Genomic DNA, 21168 nt, shown 5'->3' on the forward strand with positions numbered 1-21168 from the left:
GGGTGAAGGTTTGGGAGTGCATGCAGGGGGGGGAGAGTGGATGAGTGAGAGTGTTTGGGGAGGTAAGAGAGTGAATATGGGACAAGTTAGTTGATCAGAGGCAAAAATTGTACGGAATGTTCAGGGAAAGGGGCGTGGTTAAGGAGTTGCAGAAATCCAACTGACCAAACGGTAAATAAATTTAAACATGTATACACAGATTTAATTATCTGATTCTTTTCATATTAACATGTTTTCCTTGGATGTGTGCAATTAGTTTTGAATTTTACCTCATCTGAAAGTGGTGGTTCCGAATACATTTGCATTGGCACATAGCCATTGGCTTTTCTGGTAAACATTAAAGGGGTTATTTAGTGTTTGGGGAAGTGTCAGGATAACCATCAGTGCTCCTACCTCACCAAATTCATGGGTCTCCTACTCTATTTGGACTCCAAAAAAGTTCTGTACTTCTGATGGTGGTGGTACCTGTTTGGCTATCTGAAACCTCTGTCTGACCTGATGTCCCATCCCCCACATGGTCATCAGGTCATAGTGACAATCATCCCATCCTATTTACAGCAGGGTGACCATCGCTATATTTCACTGCCTGGGACTCCTATGTAAGGCATGGCAGTCCCAGGCAAGGAAATTGCCCAATGGTCACCTGGGACATGAAGAAAGCTCCCTGAGTGTCAGGGTCATTGGTCGTCAACAGTTCATTTCCTTCAATGGCACTCCAACAGCAGCAGCTCCACTGAAGACAAAGAGATGCCTGGCTGGGTGGATATCTTAGCATGGCGGGCAATTTTTTGCTTGAAAGGCAGAGTTTATGGCCTCCGCCTGCCTGGTGGCCCAAACACCATACTGTAAATAGCCAACTATACGGAACTCTAATAGGGGAGTAATAGAAGATAGGCAACTTTTTGAGAGAAAGGTAGGGACAGGCTGGTTGGTACTGGATGGCCATGTCCTGATCAGTAATGGTTGTGCTTGTGAGTGTTTTGCCTGCTGCTAGTATGCCTGAGTGAACCAGTTGTGGTTGAGCCTGCAGTAGTTGCTCGATGAGCTTACAGCACATATAGGGGTGCGTTCCGCCTGGGGGCCCTGGTCAAGGGGTCCACCGGCAAGTCAAAGAGCTGGAGAGGAAAGTACATGACCTCAATGACAGAGGTTGTCTGGATCCTTGGCAGTGCTTAATTTGAGGCGGTGAATTCCAGTGCTCGGCACCGGAACCTAATTACCAACACCAGCATGACAATCTGCCACATCATGGTACTGATTGTCTAATTTAGAAATGGGCACAACAACAGATGTTTATTTAGGCAATATACATTAAAAATTCCTAATATCTGCCTCCCAAGCCATTCTTATAGCATTTGGGGTCTGGAATAGTCTGAATGATCCTACTTGTAGGAGTGTGATGATTAGTAGCTGTGTTTTTTACCATCATTGGCAGCATGGCAAGGGCAATGTGTGGTGCAAACTGCAGTGGCTTCCCAACAAGAGTCCTGGCACTTATTTTTTTTACAAATGAAGCACTGATTGGTGGTTGGACATGGGGTACACGGTGTCCCAAAGAAAAGAAGTAACTGATAGTTTGCACTATCACGTCGGAGTATCAAACACATTTGTGGACTGTGTAACCGAGGTGCAAGAAGGTAGGATCTTTCTTTTTGCCTGGTGTAGGTGTGTTTTTGACTAGTCTGACTGGGATCCTGCTAATCAGGACTCCAGCCACCCTCCTACAAACCCAGGAGTCAATTCTCCAAGCAAGTGGGCTCAACCATTTTATACATATAGTGGACATCAAGTCAATTACGAGATTTCTAACTATATATTGACTGCACCGAAACCGGTCATGTTTGGTATTAAACATGTTGGAATCCCACCCCAAAGCCGATTCCAGTGCTAGATGTAGGATTTCATGTACTGGGGAGCCCCTTTCTGGGTCTCACAGCAAGCTAGTGCTGCTGCCGACCACAGACACAATTCTGCCCTCCTGCTACTGAGCCAGGCTTAACCAGGGGAAGGTAGAACAATAGGTTTTCTGTCACAGGGAGGTGTGACCACCTCCCAGACAGGACTTAGTGTATTGGGCTGGGGTTGCGGTGCTTGTCAGCACCACCAAACTGCTTTGAAGGGCACATTTGGTGACCTCCTTGCATACTCCAGTTTGAACCAGTTCAGGGAGCCATTGGCTCCCGCTCTGGAGTGAAACTGGACAAAGGACATGGGAGAATCCTCTCCTCTGTCCAGCCCCTTCTCTGTAAAGGATCCCTGAGTTGTTCCAGCCCTTATCCTAGGGTACTTTGGAGCTTACCTGTGGGTTGGTCCTTAGATTTGTCATGAGACAAGACTCAAGGCTGAAACCACGCCACTCTTTGACCTTCTGGACACTTGGACTACACCTGGAACCGAGACTGCATCAAAGAAAACACCTGCTGGTCCGCATTTCTGCGAGTCTTCTTCGTCGTCCGTGTCTGTTCCTCTTCTTTCAGGATCTTAGCAGACGGACTTCACAAGGCTCAGCAACACAAGGGGTGGTTCTGGAACCCCCTTGAGGCCTGACCTGTCCTATCAGCAATTTTGAGGCCAGTATTCCTCGTCGGAACCACTGGGACCAAACTCCTGTGCACTGCCTGGACTTGCTGTTGCGAAGGCTTGTTGGCTCTGCACTCCAGAGATCTTCGGGCTACAAGAAGCTCCAGCCTCAGCATTTCTTCCTGCTAAGTACAGCATCCTCACCTCATCCTTTGTACCATTGGCCTTCCTTATTGGTGAGCTGCTCGAGGTCCTCTTGCGACTACTGTGCCTTCTGCCTGTGGGTACTTCTGATGGTCTTCTCCTGCTTCAGTGGGCTCCTCTCTTTGCCAGGGGCCTGCTCTGACTCTCCGCCCTGTGGTGAGTCCCTTGGAACTTACTGGTCCCATTGTTGCTCCTTCTTCGTACTCCACGGCAGTTGCGGCTAACAAGGCTTGTTGGTGCTCCCAGCTGGACACCGACCCCGTTGTCACTGACATCCAAAGTGGGACAGCTTGAGCACGGATCCTGGTCTTTCTGAGTGTCGCCTGGTCCTCACTGCTGCAGTGACAAGGTCACTGTCAATTTGTCTGAACCGGCCTACATCGGTGGGCATTGCTCTTCCGTGCCTCCTGTTTACTCCTGAGTGGCATATACTCTGTACCCACTGCTTGCAGGTTCTTCACTTCCAGAATGTACCCTTGGATTCCACCGGACTTCTTCACCTTCTTCTCCAGAGGTACTTTTCACCAAGTCTCCCATTGTCGTCTACGGAGTTTACAGATGTCTCTTCACCCCTATGCACCTGGCTTCCCTGGTGTAGGTAACCTGGTATCCACGGGTGGGGTGGCTCTCTAACCTTCTGTCCTCCAAGGGAATTCTTCAGGGTCCTCTAGGAAGGGTCCTCCTGATGGATTTTTTAGATAGTGATATTCTTAGGATGGGAATATCTTTGTTGTCTTGAAGGTGGTTTCATATTTCATAACCCACCAAAACGCGTTGACGCATAGAGTGTGTTAAAGGTGAACAACAGATGATTGCATTAAAAAAGTAAATTGGCGTGTGCTATGTTGTGTTACATTTGGAGATATAAAGATTTGAGTTACTGTGCAGCATTCGACTCACTCTGGACTGGAGGCATGAATGTGAGGTGATTTGATGTGTGTATGTTCTGTTAACTGCATATAAGAGGTTTCCAAAGGGAGTTATTTACGACTGGAAAGGCCATTTTAACCCCTTCAGTGCCACGCCCTTTCCCCCTCCTGTGCCGGGCGTTTCGCACGCGGGTGGGGTTCATGACGAGATAGTCTCGTCATGGGCACAGCGCGACCGTGCTCCATGACGAGCCTATCTCGTCATGGGCACAGAAGAGTAACTCCCTCTCGCTGTTGCCTTCACTTTGTAACATGCCTCACATGCAGCACTCCCCTTTTTACAACCATAATCTGTGCACTTTTATGTTGATTGCACGTACTTATGAATAATTGTAATATTGCTGTCTGAATTCATTCCTATATAAACTATTGAATACAGACCGCAACAGTCAACCCTTGGTGTTTCTTTCTTCTTTCACCTTTTTAAGTCATTTAATTTACTTTGTACAACTTGCTAGACACTGTTGGCTATTTCAATTGCCCAGGTCTCAACTGGGTTTACGGATTCCTTCCAGCTGTGTTTACTGTTAGGTGTTGTTGCCAGCATGTTGTTATTTTGAATTGGCGTCCCATATACATCCAAAAGTAACAAGTAGCAGACGAACAAGACCCCATTCTTATAGCGGGACAGATAATTAAAGGCGAAAGCAACCATCTGGGATCTGAAAAGTGCGTCTTGATTGGCAGAGCAGTGAAAGTGGGCATGTGACAGAGTTATTGGGCAAGGGAGAGCCAGACTTGATGGCTAGCACCAGAGAAGTGCCGGAGGGATGTCTTTGGTTTCTAACCCTCGGGGTTCTAGCAGGTTCAGGTCCTTAGGGTGTAGAGCAGTCATCTCTTGGGTAAGTTACTCGGGTTATATCAGGGAGCAGGTTTGTAGCTCAAGATGGCCGTCTGAAAGGTGCACGCTCACTCAATGAGAAGCAAATGCAGTGAGCACAGAACGGGAGTGATACGTCATAGCATGGAGGGCTGCTGCTCAGCATTCCCGCAGCATGCAGGGCAGCTGTTAGCGGCACTGATCTGGTTTGTGGTTAGTCACTGAGCAGGAAGTCTCCTAAGTCCAATCATTAAGGTACCATTGCTTGAACAGTAGTTTTCAGTTCCTGTTCTCTGGTGAAGTACTTTCTGCCTCTGAGCATTTGCAGCTGGAATAGTATCTCAACAGCTGCTCATTTATGAGCACTCAAGACTGATGGTTTTGGTTAGAAGGTAACCCACAAATATTGCTTTTGTGACACAAACCTGGGGCAGGGTCCTAAGGAGGAGAGGGATTCCAAAGATTTCCGGATAGGAAGAGCAGAGGGAATGATGTAAGGGTGGAGTAGTAAGATGGTGGTATGCCCTCCAGTGCGTAAACTTTCAGGCCATGAGCCAAATGAGGAATGTCATCCACAGAGGGGGGTTTAAAGATTAACTGGATACCATTAGGAAGTGAGTGCAATATTAGACCCAGATTGTAAATAAATCCTTCTAAAAATTCCATATATAGACTTGGATGGAGCCTTTAGGGATCTAAAAGGAGAAGGTGTGGAGGAGGCCATGAAGCCATACATTGTGGTAAACTGAGTGGACCCCTATGTACAGGAAGTAGTACACTTATAATGTGCACTCTACCAATAGCTGTTAATTACTACCAAACTCAGTATGTCCATCTTAGAGGATCAAAGGCTGAGAGGACCCGATGAGATTCAAACATGTAACCTTCAAGTAACACACAGATCAGGCCCAGAAATCTGATGTTGTCTCGTGTAGGTGGGGGTAGCTCACCCAGTCCAGCCTTTTCTTGCCAGTCTGGAACTTGTTGCTGTGGACTGGGGATGGAAAAGCATAACTGCAAGTACCAAAATTCAAGTAATATAACCAGGACTTGTGCAATTACTCATGTCTGACAAGGATCAACTTGAGAGATCTACAAAGCCTGACCTAGGGCCTAAGCTGCATTCAGGGCGTAGCGAGAAAGGCCACAGGGCACCTTTAGAAGGCTGGATCTGTGGGCCTGGCTTGCCCAGGCTTCCTCCTACATCCAGCTAGACCATGTAAATTACCCACATGTCAAGACACGCTGGCCGTCAGGTGATCGCCTAGTGTTTGTGCTAAGCATCACTTGTAACACTGCCTTGGCTCATTCAGTGGTATGGCTCAGGGGAGATGAGAAGGACACACCCTTCTTTCCTGCTAATATAGAACAATGATGTATGTTCAGGCTTTGTCAATACAACGAAGCGGCAATTGGTGCTTATTATCATTTGCAACTAACAACCACTGGCAAAGCCAATGGTCCTGGCTTGTTGTTGGTTTGATGTCACTTGTAGTGTTATATATTCAGATGCAATGCCAGAAGCAGCAAAATACCAGTCGAGCGGCACACTATGCAAAGCACAGATTTTTAGTTTGTGTTTTAAGCCACCCCCCTAATTATAACGGCCACGCCCCTCTGAGAGGCCCTCCCCCAGTTTTTTCACTTAAGGCCCTCATTATAATTTTTAAAAAAATTAACAATGGTACTGGCTTAATTACAAATTCACCATGATACATCTACATTTGCCACCATCTCCTTCTGCCTAGCCCCATTACGCCCCCCCCCCCCACAAGCTGACCATCACGGGGGAGTTTTCCATGGCTTGACCCCCTACCTGACATGGTGCCTGCCCCCTCAGTCACTCACATTAGAAAGCAGGCTAGCGCCTCGGTGTCCGGGTTGCTCGGGAAGTGTCTGCGCACCAGAACCTTGTACTGCTGCCACCGGCGGAAATTCTCGTAGACCCCCTTGGATGAGCAGGACATGTCTCCAAGGGGCCTGGAGGTGGCGCTGCCGCACGCCCCTGGGGACAGAGGGCCCGGGGCCACGCACTGCGGGATTAATGGTGTGGGGTTCAGCCCTCCCACAGTCTTCCAGGCCAGGTGGCCCGGAGAAGCCATGTGCCCTTGGCCGGGCCTCTTCGTGCTGGCGGAGTCCTCCTCCCCCTCTGCAAAGAAGGGCAACACGCTGGAGCTGGGCAGAAGCATTGGCTGGCTGTGGGGCAGTATATGGGACAGGTCAGCGGATGGTAGAGCTGGGGTGCTTTCCATGGGCAGGATCACCTTGACGGCGGTCTGGGTGACGATGAAAGTCTGGTTCTTCTGCTCGTGGCGCTCGTTCGGCCCCGGAGCCCCTGCGGGAGAGACACTTTTGACCTTCATGATGACCTTGGCAGAATCTCCGGTGAACAGCAGGGTGCTAGGGACAGGGGCCACCAGCAGGGGGCTGCCCAGCTGGAACGGCAGGGCACGGTCTTTGGCCTCCTCGGAGCCGGCTCTAGAGAGGGCCAAGGCCGGGGCGCCTGGCGAGCTGGAGACCTCTGGCGGCTGAGAGGCCATGATGGAGAGGCTTTGGAGTCAGTGCCGTCAGACGTGATGAGTGACTATCAGGGTCTGTATCCCGGATGCTGTCCGCCTGCTACAACCAGCTCAAGTGTGGAGGAGTTTGATGAGTAACTGTGCGTTAAGTTTCACTAAGAGTCTATGTGCGGTGCACATCTGCCTGCGTATCTTCGCGTGTGTTTAGTCTGTCTGCTTGTGTTTTGTGTATGTAACTACGTATTTTGTCTATCTGTCGATGTGTTTTTATGCATCTTTCCGACTGTGCAGTTGCGCCTGTGACTGTTGTGATCCCTTAACGTATGTATGCTCTTGTGTTCCGTAAGCCTAAGTCTGCCTCTGTTTATATGCTTAAACGTTTGCTTATGCGTGGGAATCGCTGTGCCTGCGGGTACTCTTTGCATATGTAGCTGTGTGCATCGGTCTGCCCATGAGAAAAAGTTCATATATCGGCCTTGTCCTGGCTGGGGGAGCGGGTCAGTTGAACGAGCAAGAAACTCTAAGCAGCTATCTGCTGCTATGGGACCTGCCTGTGTCTGCGTGTCGCCCTGATTGTGTAATGGCCTGCCTGCGGGAGAGCGGGTCTGTGTAAAGGCCTGACATGGAATGCTGGTCTGCGTGAGAGGACAACAGTGCTCCACCTGCCTGCGACGGACTGGCAGTGCAACCCTAGCTGCTGTGTAGGTCGGAATATGAGGGTCTGAGTAAGTGAAGGCCTGCCTACGGGAGGGTCTTTCGATAAATCGTTGTCCTACTGGCCCTGGTCAGCCTCTGTGAGGACCGATCTATGTGAAGGACAGTCTGTGTGAGGGTCCGTCTAGCCGAGGGTCTGTCTGTGCCCGGCTCGGTCACGCTCTCCTTTCTCCGAGGCGGCTGTTCCCCTCTGTGGGTGAGCAGGCCCGGTGCATCCAGAGCCAGGCCATCGCCAGAGACCAGTTTCCTGTAGATGTTAAACCAAAACACTCGTGGCTCGGCAGGGTTCCAGGCCGTTCTACATCTAGAACACTCCCTCACGTGGCTGGTGCAAGCATTGTCCAAGACCACAAGGGACTAAACCTAGCACAAGTCTTTGAAGCCATAACTATTTATTTAACATGCCATCATTTTGAAATAGAGAAACATATACGTTTACGTTTAGTGAAGAGAAAAGATCTAGGGGGCTTATTTACAAGCCCCTTGCGCACTCGTAGGTCACTTTTCCCAGGTTAGAAATGACGCAAAAGTGGCTCAAGGGGCTTGGAAATAAGCCCCTAGATGTGTACAAAGGCGAAGAGAAACACAGCAAAATATCGACAAAGGCATAGAGGGCGAAATACGAAGAAACACGAGTGTGAAGGACTTTTAATCGCTTATATTTTTATGTATCAATAATGTGCAGACTGTATTTACACACTGACGTACACAAGTATGCACTGATACAGTATTATTGCTTTTGAAACAAATTATTTTTGCTGTGTAACAGTTTGTTTCCCTTATCACTGTTAACTGGGCTTCAGTTTAATACATAGGCCATATTTTCCATGGTGGAAGCCACACTATTGTCACTCATGTCTTGACCCCATGTCCAAATGAACATATGGTGATGACCGAGGGAATCGCCACACATTACTGTTTCCGACACTTCCAAAGATACTTTATCTGGCATTCATTTAAGTATGTACTGCACTGACTTGTTAGCTGTGGTTGGATTTCGAGTCCCAGCTGAGCCATAGAAACATAGTTCAGTGCATAGGGCTGGGCAGAGTTGAGACTCACTGCTGGATAAATAAAGATGTATGTACATCTGTGGTCACGTACTGTGGTGCTGACAAAAAGTTCTTCATTGGTGCTGATGGAAGATCAGACGTGGCGGCTGGGACACTAAGGTCGTGCAGCATCTGTGATGTATTTTTACATCCTGTTCCTGGCCTTTTTTTTAGTATTTTTTTTTTTTTAGATATTTTGCAAGCTAGTCAAACGCCTAGCAACATTTATTTATTCAGTGTATTATATAGCCCGGACATGACCCAATTAGGGTATCAGAGCACCTCACAATTCCATAGCCATAAACTTTCAACAGCAGGTTTGATGAGACCTTTAAGCAAAATAACCAAGCGTAAATAATCAATTTGATTGTGAGACATTTGTGCTTTAAAAAACCATAAATACATGTCCTAACGATTACTAGAGATCAACTTGTATTATAGTACCTAGATAATATCCTAACAGTGCCTGGTCTGCTGTTATTATGGAAGGAATTTGCTCATAAGAAAGGTCTTAGCTTACTTTTTGAAAACTGAAGTGGACGAGATTCTTCTAATGTTCGGGGGAGTGAGTTCCAAATTCTTGATGCAGCACCAGAGAACACTCTGTCATAAGTTCTCTTCTTCCGGAAGAGTGCAGGTTTCAGTAAAAGATCTCCAGTGCTCCAGGAGAATCAGCTGCCTCCAGATAATGTGATTTTCTGGGCTAGGTATAGTGGCGTTTTGTAGTGTATCGCTTTGTGTGTGATACATGCCATCTTTAGTTGGATTCTTGCTTCGTAAGGTAGCCAATCAGGGGCGTAACACCGGCCTCCGCACCCTGCCCAAGCTCCAGGGGGGCTCCTAAGCCCAGCTCTTCAGCCAGAGAGTTCCTGATTGAGTCTGAAGGGGGCCCCTCCTCGTACCTTGCAAGGGGGCCCCCTCAAGTTTCGTAACACCATTGTAGCCAATTAAGCGCTTTCAGGTGTGGAGTGATGTGGTCAAACTTTCGAGAGCCTGTTATGAGTCTTGTGGCCGCATTGAGACAAGGTTTTAGCCGGGTTGTTGAAATCTTGGGTAGTTCTGATAAAGTTGTGCATCCGTACTCAATCCTCAAGATAAGATGGCTAATGCCTGGACTGCCGTTTTGAGGTCTGATGTTGCTATGAATGGTTTCAGTTTTCTAAGATAGCTCAGATGGAAGTGGGCATTTGATGATGTGGGTTCACATGTTCAGGTTCTTATCTAGCGTAATTCCAAGAGACTTGGTTGAGCCCACTAGCCTCGGAGTACAGTTTAACACAGTGATCAGCCTGGTCCATTCGATTATCCTTCCTGAGCTTTTCTGGGGAGAAATCAGAAGGAATTCTGTTTTATGCGGATAAAGCTTGAGATGATTATCAGGCCTGCCGGGACCCAGTAGGTGCTTCGGCTGGCGGTCGAACCTTTGTTGAATTTACATTGAGGTTCCCGCTACCCAGCAGTTCCTAAGGAGCGAAACTTTTCTATTTTTTATATTCCATTGGCTTTCGGGAAAATCCTGAAGGTCTTCACTTAACCGTGAGTTGCCAATTAAAATCACACCGCAGGTTAGGGTAAGCCTTAGTGTGCTTAGACCGCCATGGTGTTTCTGGTCCTGACGAAAGCTTCAACGAATCTAATATGGAAGCTGAAACATGTTGACCGTATTTTTTCAGGATGTATCTGGTCAATTAATCACCAGTTAGGGACATCCACCTTACTTTATTTTAATTGGTGTCCTTTTTGTCTATAATTAAAATTATTTTTTACAAGAAAGGCCCCAATTTTACTTACACCGTCTCTCTCACTTGAGGTTTTAAGATACAAACGCTCTACTATACCTAAGCGTTGTAGCACACCAGAAATGCATGTGGCATTTCTGGTGGGGACCCTATGATGAAGCATGTCACCAACCAGGTTGGTGAGTGAGGGTTCCATTTTTCACTTTGAGTGACTCTTTCCCTCTTTAAAACCTTTTTCATGTGGAGACACTCTTTTGTTGTTTGATTATGATAATCCAGGGGGACTAAGAGTGGTTCCTTAAAAATGTGTTTACCCTCTCTCTCTTTTTGTTTTGAAATGATTATTAGTTAGCCATTGAACTGTCCTCTTTAATGACTGGTTCATCAGGGTGATCTCTTCCAGCGATGTAATCCTTGATATCTACCTGTGTCTCATGTGCGTACATGTGGAAGGAGATGTAACATAAATAGTGGTAAGGCTTGTCGTACAAGATCTGTCCCCCAACACATACCTTATATAGTCTTTCGCTGGGATTTTTAGGGTTCTTTCCAGTGTCCTTTTTTGGTCTAGCTCATCTTTGCCCCCCCCCCTGTTCAGCATGACGACTAATTTTTTCTGAATTCTGATGCTTTGCATTAATGAAAACTCAAACTTTGGCTAACATAGAGATTCTAGTCCTTAGACTCCATGTTGTTGTGACGTTTCACTGTAACATGTAGTTAAATTAGTAATTTCATGTCTCAGTAGAATAAAGTTGAATGTGCTTCATGGACAAGGATGGTGACCTTCACAAGTTGCACTGAATAAAAGTTGTACCTAGGTTTTGCAGTAGAGTCGCACATGATGTAACAATATGAGGGATTTTTCAAATGTATTCATCTGCACTGTTTCTTCTTGTTTACTCCAAATTGGCAGGTCCCCGAGAACCATGTACAACCGTAGTAAATGTATGAAATCCTTTGTTCAGCATCCTATAACAGTATGGTCCTTTTGGATCTGTGGAGAATCCATGCTGGATTTCTCTCCCATTTATACTTTGTGATTTGCTGACTCGAACTTTATTGAGTTCCTTGATTGATTTCTGTACTTTAATTGAGCTTGCACTCTGATTTAATGATAATTTGGTTTTGACTATTCTAAAGGATTCCTGTATGACTACAGTGTTAAAATGAAACCCCTAAGGTTTAAGACTTATCTGTCATTTTTGAGGGACCAATTTTGCACTATGTGTTAAATTGAAATTGTCATTTAAAATGGTCTAATTGGGAAACGGGTCCACTGGAGAGCACCAAAATCCATATAGAGGTTGCACCGCTCCCAGTCCATCAGTTGCACAGATAATTTGTGCCGTAGCGTGTCCTTAAGTGCCTCCGTTCAGCACCCAGGTATAGTATTTGTTAGACCTGGCACCATAGCGTGGGTCTCCCTTCCATTTTTGCTGTTGCCTCATGTGTTTTTGCTGGTGTTAGATGCTTTGGGCACTGTGCCACTGCTGTCCAGTGCCACAGTGCAAGTGCTGCCTATTGTAAATTGATGTATGAATTAGTGATTCCATGATTGGTTGGTTTGGTTTACCTGTCAGACCCTAGTACAGTGCACCAGGAGTACCCAGGGCTGGTGATCCAAATACTGCTGGTGGGCTCGCAGCACTGGTTGTGCCACCCACAGAAGCAGCCTGTAAAAGTGTGTCTAAGGCCTGCCATTGCAGAGCCTGCATGCAGTCTAGTACTGTCATGCTGACTTGGCAAGTGCACCCACTTGCCAGTCCCTAAACCTTCCATTGTCTTCTTATCAGACACCCCTATGGTAGGCCCAAGGGCAGGGTGCATTGTAAGTATAAGGTAGGACATGCCCTGGTGTGTGTGGCATGTTTTAATAGTGAATTACAGACATTTTCGTTTTCACTATTGCAAGGCTAACTGTTCTCCACAGGCCAGAATGGGCAATTTGATTATTACATCCTATAATCCTAACTAACTCACGGGACATGGTAGAAATTCGAATTCAGTATGCCTGAACCCAGAATGATAAAATACATCTTTTAGTGAAGTTGGTTTTAACATTCTGTGTTTGAAAATACCACTTTTAGAAAGTAGGTATTTTCTTGTCTAACCATTCAAACCTGCCTCTGCTAGGCTGTGTATTCATTGTCTGGAGTTTGAGTGACAGGGCTGGGGGATTCCAGGAGACAGGGTGAGTCAGCCCAGTGGTGAATAGAGAGATCTGCATCTAGATGGGAGGGAGGAGTTCCACCTGGGAACTGAATAGGGCTGTGCCTTCCCTCCACAATGCTGGCTCCACCTCCTGTGGTGCGTCTGATGTCTCTGCCCTGCACTCTGAAAGGAAAGAAAGAGTCATGTAAACAAAGTGCTCCATGACTGACCGGAACTGGTTTGGACTAGGCAAAGGCATCTCTGCCTTTAGAGAACAAATAGAAACTGGGTATAAATATTGGGACCTAAACCCAAGAACTTTAGATCACTTTTGGACAAGAAGAAGAAACCTTTGCCGAGGAGAGGAGAGGAACCAGAAGAAACTGAGGAGAGACTATCCCTAAGCTGAAGTGCTGCTTGGGGGATTGGCCTGCAGTGGTTGCCTGACTGCCAAAGAAAGGAGAAAGGACTTTGTGTGCACTTTATTCAACTTGTAAAGGATCTACAAGGGCTTGAGAAAAGAGCTTGCCTCCTGCTGAAGTCTCAGGGACAAGAGACTTCAACCACCAGCTCCCCAAGAGTTCTTTGGAAGTGCCTGTAGCTGTATTTGGGCCTTCTGAGGGACTGCGTGTCGCAAGGAGCTGGAAGAGTGACTCAAGAAGAAGAAGCGTGTCACCGTCACAGCCGCTGCCGTCGCATCACTGAGCAAGGGTGTTGCCGCTGTAGCTGTCGCATTGCACCGCATCACGAGAAGCGTCCCGCAACACCGAAGAAGCGTGTCGCCGTCGTCGCATCACCGAACAAGGGTGTCGCCGCTGTAGCTGTCGCATTGCACCGCATCACGAGAAGAGTCTCACAACGAAGAAGAAGCATGTCGCCGTTGCAGCTGCTGCCGTCGCATCCCAGAACAAGGGTGTCGCCGATGTAGCTGTCGCATTGCACCGCAGAAGTGCCTGGCATCCACGGAGAAGCGTGCCGTCGTCGGAGCCGCTGTCGTCGCATCACTGAACAAGGGTGTCGCCGCTGCAGCTGTCGCATCGAGCGGAAGCGCCTCGCATCCACGGAGAAGCGTGCTGCCGTCGGAGCCGCTGTCGTCGCATCACTGAACAAGGGTGTCACCGCTACAGCTGTCGCATCGAGCGAAAGCATCTCACATCGTCGGAGAAGAGTGTCGCCACCAAAGCCGCTATCATTGCATCACTGAACAAGGGTGTCGCCGCTGCAGCTGACGCATCGAGTCGAGACTTCTCGCAACATCGGAGAAGCGTGCCGCATCAAGAAGAAGACGACATGTTTATTTCTTTGCACCAAACTTTCATCGTATCACCATCGTTGCAACACTTTCTTTGCCCTGCGTGTCGCATCCAAAAGTACATTGACTCAAAGTGTCGCATTATAAGATCTAAAAAGAACTAAGCCAATTCTACCATTTGTAAGTAACAGTATTGTGGATTTTTGTCATTTATGCTCTTGTGTTAAATCTATATAAAGAATACTTATTTTTAATATATAACTGTGTGGTGTCCATCTGTAGTGTTGTCACTTGATTACTGTATGTGTTCACAAATGCTTTACACACTGCCGCTGAGATAAGCCTATCTGCTCGTGCCACACTAGCAAGGTGGTGAGCAGGGGTTATTTTAAGAGTGTACCCCCCTTACCCTGACTAGAGGCAAGGGTCCCTATTTGTCACAAGTGCCTACCTGTGCCAACTAGAGACCCCCAAATCTAACATTGGTGGTCAGCGGTGAGGATTCTGGACTTGCATTTGTGACTCATGTACAGTGATTGGTGACACACTACTAGTGAGTGCAGATCAAAACGCAACCACATATTTTTAGTAGATTTCTTTTGGGGATTTTCTATTTTTGCCAAGTTCAACCATCATGGAGAGAGCAGAATCCATAGCCTCTGTTGATTTAGAGTGGGAAGAGGAGAAACTAGAAAGCTACAAACTAAAGCAGCTGAAGTACTTCTACAAGAAATTCAATGTTTCCATTATTGGGCTCACCAATAAGGAAGAGTTCTACAAGGCGCTGAGGGCCTGGGTAGAAGCTAGGAATACCCCTGAGAATGAGGAAGGGGATGAAAATGCAGATAGGCAGCTGGATGGGCCAGTGGGTCCAGGAGGGAGGGGAGCACCTTCCCCCGCAGGTAGCAGTGTTTCTGCCAAGAGTCTGTCTCCAGAGGAGCTGGAGGACAGAGAAAGATGCAGGAGGCATGTGATGGAGCTGGCCAAGCTCAAGTTGGGTGGGCAACTGGAATTAGAAAATAGGAAATTGGCCCTAAAGGAAAAGAAAATGCATTTGTATCATGAGAAAAGTTTGAGGGAGTTGGAATTGAAAGCCAGGAGCTTAGAGATTGCTCTCTCTGGTGGCAGCACACCGTAATTGCCTGTTGAATCCAGAGTGTATATTCCCAAAGAAGTGGTGAAAGAATTTTTTTAAGAATGATGATATTGGGCAGTGGTTCAAGGCCTATGAGGTAGCCATGTCTTCCCATGGGTCTCTGAGAAGGATTGGGGAGCGGTTCCTTAGTGAAGGGCGGGACACACTGTTAGACTTGCCTTCTGAAGTCTATAATTCATATCCCCACATGAAAGATGCATTAATGTCCAGTTATGGTTTAACTCCTGAATTGTACAGACAGAGGTTCAGGGGTTGCAAGAAGATAGAGAACAGTACCTGGGTGGAATATGTCACTTTTTTCTGCAGAGCATTGGATGGTTGGGTGAAGGGTAGCAAAGTTGATGATTTTCAGGGGTTCTTTGATTTGATTGCATGGGAGCACTTGTCAAGTAATTGTTTTTCAGAGCTACGCCAGCACCTGATTGATAGTAGGCTGACTAATCCTAGGAAGCTTGCTGAGGAGGCAGATCTCTGGGTCAGTACCAGGGTCCACAAGGATCACATGCGAGATTCAGCCAAGAGTGGGCAGGGTCCCCAGCAGAAGAGTGGGGGGGACAAGGGTAAACAGAGGGAGTTCCAGAGAAGGCCCCATAGTAATCCCCAAGGGAACCAAGGGAAAGGTTCCCAGCCTCCCCAACAGAAACCGTCAGGGGCCCGACAGGTCCACCTGTTCAAGGGGGACCCCTGAAATGCTACAAATGTGGGGACCTGGGTCATAAAGCGAATGATCCCAGGTGCCGCCCATTTGTGAAGACAGCACCCCCTGGTGCAGCCCCCCGGCAGATGGCTAGTGTAGCCCTGGGTGAGGAGATGGGTGCTCAAGGTGGGTGGGGCCAGCAGAGATGTCCCTTGTCTCTTTAGGAGACTGTGAGGTGCTCCCCAGGACCCAACTGCCTGATAACACTAAGAAATACAGGCAGTGGGTGACCATCAATGGTCATAGAGTGGAGGCTCTTAGAGATACAGGAGCCAGTGTGACAGCTGTCAAGTGTCACCTGGTTTCTCAAGAGCAGGTTGTCCCCAATGCATTCTATCCAGTTGTTGCCGCTGACAACACAGAGAGCAGCTGCAAGGTGGCTCAGGTTCCCTTTGAGTGGGGGGGTCTCTGATACTCTTCAGGTAGCTGTGAGGCCCGCCATGCCTGTTGACTGTTTGTTAGGGAACGATCTGGAGAGCTCACCTTGGGCGAAGGTGGAATGGAGTGCTCATTTGGAAATGTTGGGTCTGCCTGACTGGGCGTGTGTCACCACACGGTCCATGGCAGCCAGTAGGGGTTCTCATGAGGACCTGGACCCTGAGAGGGGGGCCCAGGTACCTGCCTTAGAGAGAGGAGGCAGGGGGCCGGGAAACCGGCCCTTGAAGTTCCCACGGTCCAGGAGGGAGCAGACTCTGAGGGGGATGTCCTGGAGCCTACAGGGGTACAGGTAGCAGAACTGGGGGACCTGCCTGAGCTGACCCATTGGCAGCAAGAAAGAGGACCCTTCAGGGAGGATTTCTGTGAGGAGCAGAACAAGTGCCCTTCTCTCGTGGGTCTGCGGCAGTAGGCTGCAGACCAGGCAGCAGGTGATCAGTCTGGGTCACATTGGGTATACTGGGAGAATGGTCTCCTGTATTCTGAGCCTAAGGTTGCTGAGCCTGGGTCAGCCCGTATGCTGGTGGTACCCCAGCGCTTCAGAGCCTTCCTACTGGGGCTGGCTCATGATGTGCCATTGGCAGCACATTTAGGGCAGGACAAAACCTTTGAGAGGCTTGTCACCCACTGTTACTGGCCCCAAATGTGCTGGAGTTCAGACACTCATTGCAGGACATGTCAGACTTGCCAGGCAAGTGGAAAGAGTGGGAGGAAGCGCAAGGCTCCTCTCCAGCCATTCCCTGTGGTCAGCACCCCCTTTGAACAGGTGATATTGACATTGTGGGGCCACTGGACCCCAAGAAAGCCATGGACCACAGGTTCATCCTGGTCTTGGTGGACCATGCCACCCGGTACCCGGAAGCCATACCTCTGAGGACAGTGAGGCCCCCGTGGTGGGACGAGCACTGATGGGAATTTTCTCCAGAGTGGGATTCCCTCACGAGGTAGTGTTTGACCGAGATGCTAACTTAATTTCCAAGTATATGAAGTCCCTGTGGCAGGAGTGTGGGGTAACCTACAAGTTTACCACTCCTTACTACCCCCAAGGAAATGGGTTGGTTGAAAGGTTCAATCGAACCCTGAAGGGCATGGTTATGGGTCTTGAGGAACCCATGAGGTGTAAGTGGGACATCCTCTTACCATGCCTACTCTTTGCTTACTGTGAGGTGCCACAGAAATCTCTAGGGTTCAGCCCCTTTGAGCTTCTCTATGGACACCCACTGAGAGGACCTCTAAGTTTGGTCAAAGAAGGTTGGGAGCAATCTCCCAGGAAACCTCCCCAGGATGTATATAGCTACATGCTGGCCTTTAGGAACCAAACTAGGCATTTCAGGCAACTCGCTGAGGCAAATCTGGAAGCCAGCCAGGAGGAGATGAAGCAGTGGTACGACCAGAATGCCACTCTGGTAGAGCTTCAGCCTGGTCAGAAAGTGTGGGTCATGGCCCCAGTGGAGCCCTGCGCGCTCCAGGATAAGTGGACCGGACCATTTGAGGTTGTGGAGCGCAAAAGTCCAGTTACCTGCTTGGTGGACTTGCGGTCTCTCAGGAACCCCTTGAGGGTCCTGCATGTCAACCGCCTGAAGCCCCACTTGGAGAGTCAAGTGGGAATGCTCTTAGCGACAGATGGTGGAATGGAGGAGGAGACCGAGACTCTTCCAGATCTCCTGTCGGCGACAGAGCAAGATGGGGCAGTGGATGGTGTCAACCTCTCTTCCACCCTGGCCCCTGAGCAAGAGAATGACTGCCGCCAATTGCTGGGACAGTGTTCTGATCTGTTCTCCCTGATTCCCGGTGTCACTGATTGGTGCGTCCATGATGTGGACACTAGGGATAGTACACCTGTGAGGCACAAAACCTACAGGGTGACTGACAGGGTGAGAGCTTGCATCAAGGAGGAGGTCTCCAAGATGCTTGCGTTAGGGGTGATTGGGTCCTCTAACAGTACTTGGGCCAGCCCAGTGGTCTTGGTCCCAAAGGCTTCCGCACCGGGTGCCACACCAGAACTCCGGTTCTGTGTGGACTACTGAGGGCTCAATTCAGTCACCAGGACTGACGCGCACCCCATCCCCAGAGCTGATGAGCTCATAGATCGGCTAGGGGCTGCATGGTACATCAGCACGTTTGACCTAACGTCTGGGTATTGGCAGATCGCATTGACTGATGGGGCAGGAGAGAGGTCAGCATTCTCCACACCAGATGGGCACTACCAGTTACGGGTGATGCCCTTTGGGATGAAGAATGCCCCTGCCACCTTTCAGAGGTTGGTCAACCAGGTGTTGGCTGTATTGGACGAGTTCAGTGCCACCTACCTGGATGACATTGTAGTGTTCAGCGCCAGTTGGGAAGAACATCTGCGCCACCTCTGGGAAGTGTTGATGGTGCTGCAGAGGGCAGGCCTCACGATCAAGGCGAGTAAGTGCCAGATCGGGCAGGGTTCCGTGGTGTACTTGGGACACCAGGTGGGGAGCGGCCAAGCGGCGCCCCTACAGCCCAAGATTGAAACCATCCTGGCTTGGGAGCCGCCCAAAACCCAGACAGAGGTGAGAGCCTTTTTAGGACTCACGGGTTACTACAGGAGGTTTGTCAAGGGGTATGGCAACATTGTTGCACCCTTGACCGCGCTGACTTCCAGGAAGCAGCCTAAGAGAGTGATTTGGACTGACACCTGTCAGAAAGCTTTTGAGGCCGTAAAAACTGCTATGTGCACGGCGCCTGTGCTCTTAGCACCCAACTGTAGTGTAGTTCCTATATCCCTGATAGGCTCTACGCATTGGAATAACATACACTATAGATATGACATAGGACTAAGGTCAGTATGTCTCTATTGAGTATATTAAACTTAATTACTTGTGTGTGCTAGCTAACTCAGAGGTCACTAGAAACTTCTTGAATATACAAGAAGGGATTAGTCTCTGACAACTGCATAAACATGACAACTTTGTTTCCTTTTAGAATCGGAACAGTGTCAGAATCGTGGAAACAATAGATAACAGTTTCACTCAGTCAATCGTGCATGCTTCGTTTCTACATAGTTGCACAGAAATAGAGAGACGGGCGTTTCAATAAAAGGGTTTATTGAACAGTCTTATTTCTCATGCAAGAGATATGAATTGCTACAATCGTAAGACAGACTGCGAAGTACAATATGTATGAGGTTAGCAGTAAGATAAAATAATACTGTAATAGCATGGGTTGTAGCTATGACATATATTAATCCAAATACATACATAAATAACATAAGCTAAAATGTGATACTCATCTGATGCTTCTAAATTGTTCTACCCCAGTGTACCTAACCTAAGTGCAATACGAGGTTTGAAGTAGGTGCCATTTCTGAAGTATAGCTAGCTATATTTTAGTTTAGCCAAGAGTTGTCAAAAGTTTCTCTCAGTTCAAGTCAGCTCCATACCTTAGAATGAGAGAGGTTGGAATCTCTTTTCTGGACTCGATAGTATAACCCCCCCGCAATGGAAGTCAGAGAGCACTGGAGCTGGATTTTCTGCGAGGAGGATGGCAGCATCAGGTCAGTGCATCAGGCTGGAACTCGATCTCCTTCCGAACTTGTCGTGGCGAACCGCGTAGTCTGGGTTGGATCAAATTCTCCGGGAAGCGCAATTTGCCACTGCAAGTGCTGGTATATTTATACCTTGAAGGTGTCTAGGAATGCCAGTATTGACGTAAAAGTCGGGCAGAGGAACGTCATGAATTAACCCCTAAAGAATAGATGTTCATGCATACTTAATGAGTTCTTGGAGAAATCAATATTCAAGCTGAGGGAAAATCCTAAAGGCTTAAGGGTCTAGTTTTCCAAGAATTCTTTGTGACGTGGATGGACGGATGTAGATGGCCATGCCTGTATTTGGTTTGTACGGACAATGTCTAAATAAGGGCCGGATTTCTATGTCCAAATAAGGGCAAAGGGAATTGTACCTATATAAGGGCATAAATCGGGAAACCTATATACGGAATCTAAATCTGCACACAACACCCACTCCAGTTTCGTATGATCGACATTACTAAATCCTAAACGTTCTAAACATATCTTAAAACAGAGTATCGCATGGGTTTGCTAAAATAAGCTAAAAACATTTCTAAAACATGTCCTAAAAATACATTACAAAACCATTGCTATGCATAAAGTGTTGTACATATTAAAGGCAATGTTCCATTCTAAGCAGAGGATCACATTGGAATGCTAAATGAATGAACCAAAATATATACATGTGATGAGATGGCTCGTAAATACAGAAGAAAAAAGGGTCCGAAACCATTTCATATCAGGTTACACAAGTCAATTTGTTATTCATGACAAGGTGGCATACTGTCCCTGGAAGTGTTATCAAAGAATTCTGTTCTCTATGAATAGTTCTACTATAAGCAGATTACTGTGCCAAAAAATGAAAAATACAATTTTGGGACCGAATGAAAAAAAATATATAATCATAGAAAAAGTTCCAAAGTCAGTATCACGTTTGAAAAAGAATGAAGGCCAAATTCAGAGTCTCTCCGGAACACTGTGTGCTTGAATCAAAAGGAAATTAACAGACCTGGTTACCTGCCGCTTGCAGAGGGAACCGCTCGTGCCATCTCCGCGCCAGCGCTGCTGTCGCTGTTGTTCTGGGCTCTCCTTGCTGTTTGTCTCCCCCGCCGCCGCCATCACCATACCTTGCGGCCAAGAGCGGGGGGAGACTACAGCCCCCAAGAACCCCTGCGGCCGCTGACGCCGCCAACGCGCCCGGAGGCGCTTTCAAGAACGCGGCTTCCTCCTAGTCGCGGGACACGCGCGGGCGGCGCCGGGCTAAGCCCGGGACAAGGGCGGGACCGTCTGTGGCCGTCCGGGGCAGGAGGAGGCAGGGCAGGGCCACCCCTCTAACATCTTCATCTCGTCTGTGGTGAGTCTAAATTATCTCCTAAATATGGAGTCTGTAAATGCTGGTATCACACAGGACGATTTCCCATTCCCCCCTGCTACATTTG

At 48.1% G+C, this 21168-nt stretch overlaps 1 protein-coding gene across 1 annotated transcript in view; it reads right to left on the bottom strand.

Annotated features, from left to right (window-relative positions):
* LOC146820962 (NUT family member 1-like) overlaps positions 1-7013 on the bottom strand; it is a 155131-nt gene extending 148118 nt beyond the window's left edge. The window contains exon 1 of the mRNA XM_085609771.1: positions 6322-7013. Coding sequence (XP_085465897.1) covers positions 6322-7013 — 692 coding nt within the window. The remainder of the gene's footprint in view (positions 1-6321) is intronic.
* Between the last annotated feature and the right edge of the window lie 14155 nt (positions 7014-21168).

Source organism: Triturus cristatus, chromosome 6 (assembly GCF_964204655.1).
Source record: "Triturus cristatus chromosome 6, aTriCri1.1, whole genome shotgun sequence".
NCBI lineage: Eukaryota > Metazoa > Chordata > Amphibia > Caudata > Salamandridae > Triturus > Triturus cristatus.